At 38.8% G+C, this 9,822-nt stretch overlaps 2 protein-coding genes across 3 annotated transcripts in view; one reads left to right on the top strand and one right to left on the bottom strand.

Moving 5' to 3' along the window:
- Positions 1-370: 370 nt before the first annotated feature.
- Positions 371-9,103, top strand: gna14a (guanine nucleotide binding protein (G protein), alpha 14a). The gene is made up of 7 exons (XM_034118765.1): positions 371-812; positions 4,829-5,013; positions 5,269-5,423; positions 6,053-6,181; positions 6,286-6,415; positions 6,518-6,671; positions 7,645-9,103. The coding sequence occupies exons 1-7, from the start codon at positions 692-694 to the stop codon at positions 7,833-7,835; spliced, it is 1,065 nt and encodes a 354-aa protein (XP_033974656.1). The 5' UTR covers positions 371-691; the 3' UTR covers positions 7,836-9,103.
- vps13a (vacuolar protein sorting 13 homolog A) overlaps positions 8,517-9,822 on the bottom strand; it is a 39,046-nt gene continuing 37,740 nt past the window's right edge. For both annotated transcript variants that reach the window (XM_034118762.1, XM_034118763.1), the window contains one exon: positions 8,517-9,695. In XM_034118762.1, the coding sequence (XP_033974653.1) occupies positions 9,645-9,695 (51 nt within the window). In that variant the 3' untranslated portion in view covers positions 8,517-9,644. The remainder of the gene's footprint in view (positions 9,696-9,822) is intronic.

Raw genomic sequence — 9,822 nt, 5'->3', positions numbered from 1 at the left:
CGTCACAGGATGCACTGAAGCAGGATACTTCACTTCCCCGTTCCCCGTAGCGTGTTTCACGTCCTTAACCCGTCCCCTTTTCATACATATAGGCTAATTACATTTGCAAACAAATCTATTTAAAGCTGGAAAACATGTCATCAGCACTAGTTTTACTGTATGTCATTAGTTACTTTTTTTGGCTTTTTTATTTTATTTATTTTGCAGCTTTCTTTGATCTAATCGTACCCCGTACCTCTACCCAAAAGTCTACTAAAGTTTGAATATCATGTCAGTGTCATCTCTGTGCGGTACAGACATCACAGTGTGCCTGCTCTTGATGTTACCATTTTATCCCTTTCTATTTGCAGCCAGCCACGCCCTTCTGAGCAGGCTGGATAAAGTTCAACAAGTGTCCTCCTGCTTTAGACCAACCGCAGCACCTTTCCAACGAGGGTCAGCGCGTTGTATTCTTATATCTGGACTTTTTATTTTAAGAAGGATTCTTTGTTAATAAACGCGGATTCTTCAAATTATAGAAAAAACTCTATAGCATAATTTTTTGTAATTCATAAAGGGACATTTTAAAGATGCTCTGCGTGTTTTCCCACTGATCTTGTGAAGCCAAAGGGAGAAGACAACTCCACAGCCTTCAGGATTTTCACGTCGACAGCAGAGGGCTTATTGGAGAGGCAGCAGGTCAGTGTGAACGATGGCTGGATGCTGTGTGTCTGGGGAGGACAAAGAGAACCAGAGGATCAACGAGGAGATCGAGAAGCAGCTACGCAGAGACAAGAAGGACTCTCGCAGGGAGCTGAAGCTGCTGCTGTTAGGTGAGAAACTCTGAGCAGGGATCAAACCTGGAGGGGTTAACAATACCTCTGATTGTCTATAATACCTCTCACACAAACTAGCTGTCCCTTAACCCAAAGTTAGTACAATTCTGGGGTAAATAATAGACCGGAAAATGTGTTCCTAAAAGGGAAACTCCATCCTCATCTCTACTATGCCACATTTCCGGCCAACATGTCATTCAATAATATTTCAAAGTTCTAAAAAATGATCCTCTGATGGAGTATTTCCTGATCACTCCTGGACATGCAATTATCATGACAGGTGGAGCAGCACCCAACAGCTTGTCCATTAAACTGAATTTAAATGATAATATAATGCAGGAATAAACAGCCACTTTATATACGGGGCATTTATTCTCTATATTTTGAGGCTCTTGATGGCTTGAATATTTGTGACTGCCATCAAGGATCTAATTCATGGGGAGGCACAACTTTCATATCTAACTTTTCTCTACATTTCCTTTCTCCTCATTGCTCTTTCTGGTCTACGGATGGGGTGCAGTGCGCTCCGGCTTCCCACCGAGCAGCTGCGCGCCATAGCCGTGCCATTCATTGATTTTACGCACTGTGGAGAGTTTTCAACCTTGATTCGTCGAGTCTACCGGAATAATTTAATACCCATCTGCCTACGAAATACTGAAAACAGTCACACGCAAAGAAAGATTTGACAATTTAAAATGATATTGTGTTTTTGGACGATAGCTCGATTCTAGCTTAAATTTCTATAGAAACCGTCGGAGTATTTGCTCCATGGTGGAGTGGATCAGTGTGGGCGTTTTCTCTTCTAATATTGGCATTTACTCTAACCTTATTTATTTTTTATTTGGAAAAAAGATAGTAAAGGACAATTGTTAGAGGGAAATATGAATGTGATGGACAGTGTGAGTAACCCAACTGCCCTTTACTTATGGGAGTGTCATGAAAGTGATGTTTGAACATTATGGGAGCCTTTATGGAGATGGTAATAATCTAAAGCTTCGGATGCTCGTAAAAGTTTTTCATTTTTGTCACACACATCACTTCCTGGTATGAGTTCACTGACTACAGAAGGTCTGATGTTGGTTGAGAAATGGCTTAAAGCTTGAGCCCCATTTTTGTTCTTTCAGTGCTATATGATATAGTGTTTATTAACTGCATGTCTTTGGGGACAGTTGACGGAGCAGGGGGTTTTGACCTGGCATCGCACAGCATCCATGCCTCCAACAGTGCTCTGACACCACCTATATCCCAGCAGCAGTGTGGGAGAACAATAAGGCCCTCGGTCAGTGGTGTGTTAGAAAGCCATAACTAGCTGCTGCGGGTGCGCCTCATGCAAAAGTCATGCAAATCCAGCCCAGAGAAGGACGTGAGCCGTACAGCAGGTTTGCCTCCACTGCTCTCTTAGAAAGGGCTCCATTGAATGTATTATAAATCTGATTGAACTTGCTTTGAAAATGAATCTTTACTAAAAGTGAGATGAATGACAAATCCCTAACGTCTGAAAAAGAGGCAGGCCTTAGCATCAGGAAGATTCTGGTACAGTGCACGCTGCTTAAGTTCACTGCTGCCAATGATGACACAGATACTTAAAAGAGTTGCTGGGGAAATCTGAGAAATGTGTGTGTAGTGAGAGAACACAGAAACAAGTCAACAGGCTGGTGAAATTATGAACAGGGGCTTAGCTGTCTGATGAGCAGGAACAAATGTATCATGTGTCCAGCAACTCAGTCATCAAAGCTCAGTATTCATTGTCACTTTTGATTTTCGACATGCTAACACACTATGTAGAACCTCCTGAACTGATGTGCAGCCTTCTGAAAGTAATTAAACAATAACATGTATTTACCTGGACACAGGGGTCTCAGTGGGGGTCATTAGATGGTCACACTTGGGCCCCCGGAGAGGATGAGTGGGAGTGAAGCAGAATGAAAGATCAACACGAACACATTCGGCCTCTTCTGTCCGTTCAGTAATCTGACATAAAAGCCTGTAGGACAAGTCAACAATACTCTATACATACAGTATTGGTTATTTGGTTACAGACTAACAACCATGCAGTCACAAAAAATACACTTTTGCTTTGGCTCCCGTTTTACACAAGTTTAAAAAAAAAGATCCAGGACTTTTTCTAGGGACAGAAAAGTCATCATTCTCTCAAATTATGGCAACACATTTGTAAAAACATGTTATTTGCTGTAAGTCTTTATTGTGATTGAATTGTTTTTTTACTGAAACAGAAGAGAAAGAGTAAATGGAATATAAACGTATACTATAGCTGTAAGATATAAATATAGACCATGCTAAACAAGTACATTGACAAAATGTATGTACAGTATATGCCTGGCATATAACAGGGAAGGTTTTGTGTGATGAAATTCAGTTTGTTGTAGTTTAGTGATTTATTTTGTACCATTAATTTCCGTCAATCCTCCCCTGCCATGTTAGTTTAACTTAAAAAAAGTGATCTGACAGAGCATGACAAGTTATAGTAGTTCTTATCTCGACAACATTAACACCACATTAATTCACAGAGTCAGCGTCGTGACGAGGAAGTTTGTGTCGGTGTGAGCTTGTGTTTATGTTTAATTGTGTTTGTGTGTTATGTAGTGACTCTCTTTTTTCTGTGTGTGTGTGTGTGTGTGTGTGTGTGTGTGTGTGTGTGTGTGTGTGTGTGTGTGTGTGTGTGTGTGTGTGTGTGTGTGTGTAGATATATCTGTGGTGGTCAGCATTCATCCAACTGTAAATCACCACAGTGCACCACTTTTGAAATAGAATCACATTTAGATGCAGACATACACAGAGATACATATGTAGGCAAATTAACACGTACAGTATTCATGTACATAAACATTTGACCTACCACCAAAATAGAGCATAAAAATGTAATGTATTTTGTGTTTTACTTACCCATAGTACCACACATTATCTTTCTCACTGAGTCTTTCCAAACTCAAACTAAGATGTCCCTGATCAAAGACTAGACATAAACTATATATGTTTTATATTCCTTCAATTTGATTGCTTGTGTCCACTGAGGTATAACTATTTACTGATAATATTAGTTTAGAAATGTGTGCTCAAAACACTTGTATGCTTGTTGCTGCACACTTTTTGTATGACTTCTGTATGTGTTTTACAGCATAAGGAAGTTAATAAATCAACTGTAAATCAACAAATAAGTAAATAATATTGACAAAGCGAGAAATACTGGAGACCATGTATGTCATTCTGTTTTGATACTATAACATGGCATATGCTGAGTCTGATCTGAGCCATTGAAATAACTACATACAATTCCACATTAATGTCTCAGAAGAATAACTAAATAACCTCACATGACTCCTTCTAGGGACTTTAACACCAGGAGGCACAGATGTTAAAAAAAGTGAGGCCTCTCATTTAAAGCTGATTCTCTTAAAACAAGTCGGACACAGGAGATGTGCGGGATCATTTGCCTCCTTCTCAGAGTTTACCTATCTGTCTTGCTCTAACCCCCCTCATTTTCAAGAAACTTGACTTGTAAACAAGATGCATTCAAATATAGACATTTGTCTAAGCCTTGTTTGCTAAGATGGAAAGACTCAAGTATTCGTGATGTCATGCAAAACAGCCAGGAAACCAGAACACTGCAGGCACCACTCAAAGTCATCACACAATGTAGCTCTAACCCACTTCGCTGACACACAGTCACACAGACACACACACACGGAAACTTTCAATAATTTGTCTGGTAACAAACACAAACACACATTTGTTAAACAAATGTATTCTGCATCATGTGGTCTGAATGAGAAATTTGGACTTTGTGTTTTAAAGAGGAATGTGTGGGTGTGTGTTAAGACAGTTAATACATATGAGTTAGTGCATTTATAATTTATTTCATCATAAGTAAATGACCGGCGTTTCCATTAAAGTGTGTGGAAACGCACACTGCGCTGTTGCTCCATGGCATGTTTGAATAAATATAAGACATTCATTTTTTTTCAACTTGATTTAATCTTCACTGTATCCGACAGGCACTGGAGAGAGTGGGAAGAGTACCTTTATCAAACAGATGAGGATTATCCATGGAGGAGGATACACAGAGGAGGACAAGAGGAGCTACGCCAAACTGGTCTTCCAGAACATCCTCACCTCCATGCAGACCATGACCCGAGCCATGGAGGCGCTTGGGATACATTTAGCTGATCCCAATAATCAGGTACTGCTGACAGACTAAAACTGGCTCTTCAACTTTTGAAATCAGTGAGAACTTATTATTAACGTCAAAGTCTGGGGTTGATTTTGGCCAAATTGATATGGATTTTCTTTTGTTTAAATGTGTTTAGCACCTTTTAATGATGCGGGAAAATACAGGTATATTCTGACAGACAGTTTATGAAAAATAATGTTCTTTTTCAACATTTGAGCCGTTTACCGTGTTTTAGTCAAATCCCCTCTGTCTTTGTGTCTATAGAGCCATGCCAACCTAGTCCTTGAGGTGGAGGTGGACAAGCTGGAGGAGTTTGATCAAGACCTTGCAGCGGCCGTCAGATGTCTGTGGGACGATGGCGGGATACAGAAATGCTATGACCGGCGCAGGGAGTACCAGCTGTCCGACTCCACCAAATAGTGAGAATTAGACACTCATTCACACTTGGATATTGTTTATGCTATTAATGCATACAGTACATCGATTTAGAATATTGCCATTTGACTACATTAAGACCAACACAAATAAGTAAAGAAAACAAGGATTGTGTATTTCTTCACGTATTCCTTGAAGGCTTTGGGCATTTAGATCTTAATATTGGTATTTATCTGTACCTTGCTCTTTTCTATTTGACTATAATACAGGAGGTGTCCCTTCTGAGCACAAAGAGATGTACCTGCTCGTAATGGAACACAAATTAACATAACAAATAATTCAGAGCTTTGTGAAGCTTTGATATTTTAGATAAAAAGGCATAAGAAAAGTAACTGTTTTTAGCTTCTGGATGCTATTTTTAACTATGTAAATGCACTGTGAACTAAAATACTACATCGTTGTACTTCTCTCTTAAAGCAAAACTATTTTTCGAATGGTTTCCACTTTCCCTAACTACACTTGTTCCACCAATCCCACCACTTGATGTGATAAGATCAATCAGGTTTTTTCTCATGCCCCTTTTACCTGTTTTAATAGTCACAAAATCCCCTTCATGTCAGGTATTATCCATATTTCATCCTCTCCTTGATCTCATTCTCTTCTCATTTTTCAGCTATCTCACGGACCTGGATCGGATTTCTCAACCCTCTTATCTGCCTGACCTGCAGGATATCCTCAGAGTCCGAGTGCCCACCACGGGTATCATTGAATACCCCTTTGACATGGAGAATGTCATCTTCAGGTGAGATATAACACTCCATTAAAAACAGGTAACGGCTAAACACGATGCATTGGAACAATAAGCATTAAAGGCGTTGCGTACCTTTTCTGTTGTTGTTATGGCAGGATGGTGGATGTGGGAGGTCAGAGGTCAGAGAGGAGGAAGTGGATCCACTGCTTTGAGAACGTCACCTCCATCATCTTCCTGGTGGCGCTCAGCGAGTACGACCAGGTCCTGGCTGAGTGCGACAACGAGGTGAGAATTCAGCTCAGTGATTGGCAGATCAAGTTCCAGACTTTAAACATTTTAAATGTGTGGTCCTTTTTCTTTCTTTCTATGCTGCAATGTTCATCTCAGAACCGTATGGAGGAGAGCAAGGCCCTGTTCAAAACCATCATAACTTACCCCTGGTTCCAGCGCTCCTCCGTCATACTTTTCCTCAACAAGACTGACATCCTCAAGGAGAAAATCTTGCACTCTCACATAGGCGACTACTTCCCGGAATTCACAGGTGAGTTAGTTTTTAGCCACTTTATTGGCACACGTAGCTGAAATGAATGCAGTCTAATACAAAAGTACTACAGTATACTGAGTATGATTAGGCCTACTATTATTTGTCTGATTATATCATGTATTCTCTCCATGTATATCAATGAGGGAAGGCTGCACAACCTCTCTGTATGATGAAGCACAACAGCACCAAAAATCACATCCTTTAAAAAAAAATGTTAAACAAAAACTTAACATTGTAACCTTCATAAAGATAGATCTGCATTTTTATTTTAGACTGGTAGTTTCAGCTGGGTGTACCTATTAGACTACTGGTATACATGAAAAACTGCAGTAAATATACAAAGAATAGACACTGAACATGTATTGCGTGTGCCAGGTGTGATCCATGTGGGGGGGATGGGCACATAAGAGCAGGAAATGTATCAAATTGTTCTGTGTGTGTGTGTGTGTGTGTGTTTGTGCCAAGTGTAATTCACATGGGGGGATGGGCACATAAGTGGGGAAAACACATCTAGAGTATGTGTGTGTGTGTGGGTGTTTGTGTGTGTGTTTTATCTGATCCGGATGGTTACTAATTCCTTTTCTTTATGGCGGTAATTTTTGACCGGGAACACCATGGGTGTTACAAAGTTGACTAAATCATCCAAAATTCAATGAAAGTGGAGATCAGCAATTTTATATGTTCAAATGTCTACTGTGAAGGATATCATAAAGCCTTAATGCAATCGAATGTAAAACAATAAAGTTATGATTGATGAAAGTAGTAAATCGGTCAGATTTGACCCGAACACAACAGGAGGGTACACACCCTGTGCACAGAGAAAAATCTGAAGACCAGCATCCATTTAATTTTGGTCTCTTGTTTTGTTACATATTTTAGATTAGGTTGGTCTATTTATTTTTAAATCTTAAACAAATAATTGTCGACTTTTCTGAAAACATAATGAAATATTACCGACCTTGAATTACAGGAGCTAAGCAGGATCAATCAGCAGCTCAAGATTTCATCCTGAAAATGTACCAAGAACAAAACCCGGACAAGGGCAAGCCGCTGTACCCTCACTTCACCTGCGCCACGGACACAGAGAACATCCGCTTCGTCTTCGTCGCCGTCAAAGACACCATCCTCAGACACAACCTGAAGGAGTTCAATCTGGTGTAGAGCGGCAGGACGACACATGATAGAAGAGAATTACATTAAAACAAAACTTCACAGTCAATTGTCTTGGCTTTCTTAACAGTTAGATACACTGATCGATGAATGGTTCTTTAATCCAAAGGTTTAAAAATAATCTTTTGTGCCAGCCTAAGAGAATATGAACATTTAACAGACATACCTAAACTAATGTCTCGGTAGCTTAGTGTCTGAAATGCATTGTTTGTTTTCTTGTGTACTGTAGTTTCAATTGGAGCCTTTATAGAAATGTGTTGTACTAAGTTTATATATGAAAATGAGTGTGAATTAATATCTTTGACCTATTGTGTGGGCTACTTATTTTATTAGTTTTTATATATTTTCAGAAAAGGGATCCAAGTAAATCATTTATGTTCACGCAATCGCTGTGAGTCCCTTTAGTCCTAAAGTCTTTGATTTAATATGATGTGGAATCTTTTTTCTAACACTGAGCCACATGTGTCGGCTGTTGCTCAAAAGTGCCTTATTTACTCAGGACAGTCAAACAAACAATGAGTTTGTTTAGATGTAAATAATCCAAGTTGTGCTTTGGAGGACTCTACTCACATGTTACTTTTCAAGAGAAATGGATATATTTATGGACATTTTCAATAAACAATTAAAGATATTAATAAAGAGTGCAAGTGGACATTTCCTTGGTACAAGAGATACATTTGAAACACATATTTTATTTTTTTGGAACATATGGGGGAAAAATGGAACCACTGCAGTGAACAGTTGATGCTCAAAATAACACACATTAATGGCAAAAGAAATATTAAGTCTGTTAATATTTAACTAAATTGCGATACAACCCAAACCCAAAGCAATCCTTTCAAATATACACCAGAGTAAACATCAGCTGTTAATAATTAGCATTCATTTCTTTTAAATATACTTTTCTCTGCATAATTCATCAACATAGTTGGCATTGCATATGTGTGGTATAAAAACATAAAAATCACAAAAGTACAATCTGTAACGCCATAATACAGACTAGTGTGTGAGGATGAGTATATACAGTAGATACCATATGAGATTAATATACAGCAGATTGATACACAAGAATATAAAAATAGCATGCGGCTCTCAATCATACACTGAGCAGTCTTCATCTTGTATAAAAAACGAGGAAAATGGAGAGTGTTAGAGTAAAATAAAACAGTAATTTGAGCACAATTTGAATTATATGTGTTACAGAGCCAATCTCAAATGTATATTAGTTTCCCTTATATATAATCCAGTAAAAAAAAAAACAGCATATAACATTAAATGGGCTACAACTGTGGTTGATTTGGCTTCAATGTCATTTAGGCTGTTTCCTACCATGTACAAGACATCTTTAATATGTTTAATAAAACTGAGAGCTAAGGAAATTACTAACTGAATGTGTTTGATTGAGAATGGCAAACTATGAAAATCTTCCACATTTCAACAGCTATTCAGGCCCAAGCAGATAAGCTGTATTTTTAAATGTGCGTCAGTTTTAATAAAATAAATCATTAAAGATCAGCTGAGCAAAATGAGTGTGATCAGAGCGAAGACAGTGGAGTGAGTTCAGAGCTTCTGTGGTAAATAAATGTACGTCAGCCGTCTATATAGCACTTTTGTAAGCATGCACACATACACACTATCACGCAGTCACTCGTCCCGACACACACCAACATACAGCCTCGTGTAATTGGACTCACACAGGGAGGTAAACAACATGAGCATGCGGTGAAGAACAAAGGCACTGACACACACAGACTTTGTGTGCTCTTTTTTTCTTTATCATTTCTCGCTCTTCTTCGTTGGTCAGTATTTATGCAAACTCTCTCTTGCATCGTCCAATCTGGCCAGAACCCACTGAAAATCAAAGCAAACCAAAGTTGGGAATACATTTTGTACAATCCTTTACTGTGACTTCAGGCTGATGGATATATTTATATATATATATACATACACGAGCATTATAGTACGAGTTGTCAACTTA

Source organism: Trematomus bernacchii, unplaced genomic scaffold (assembly GCF_902827165.1).
Source record: "Trematomus bernacchii unplaced genomic scaffold, fTreBer1.1, whole genome shotgun sequence".
Taxonomy (NCBI): domain Eukaryota; kingdom Metazoa; phylum Chordata; class Actinopteri; order Perciformes; family Nototheniidae; genus Trematomus; species Trematomus bernacchii.
Note: the sequence above shows the minus strand (reverse complement) of the source record. Positions and strands in the feature narration are given on the sequence as shown.

Excerpts from the sequence above, each read along its gene's own strand:
- gna14a (XM_034118765.1), top strand. The coding sequence starts at position 692 with ATGGCTGGATGCTGTGTGTCTGGGGAGGACAAAGAGAACCAGAGGATC. Across the intron at positions 813-4,828 it reads GCTGAAGCTGCTGCTGTTAG|GCACTGGAGAGAGTGGGAAG; the intron begins GTGAGAAACTCT and ends TGTATCCGACAG. Across the intron at positions 6,416-6,517 it reads TGGCTGAGTGCGACAACGAG|AACCGTATGGAGGAGAGCAA; the intron begins GTGAGAATTCAG and ends TGTTCATCTCAG.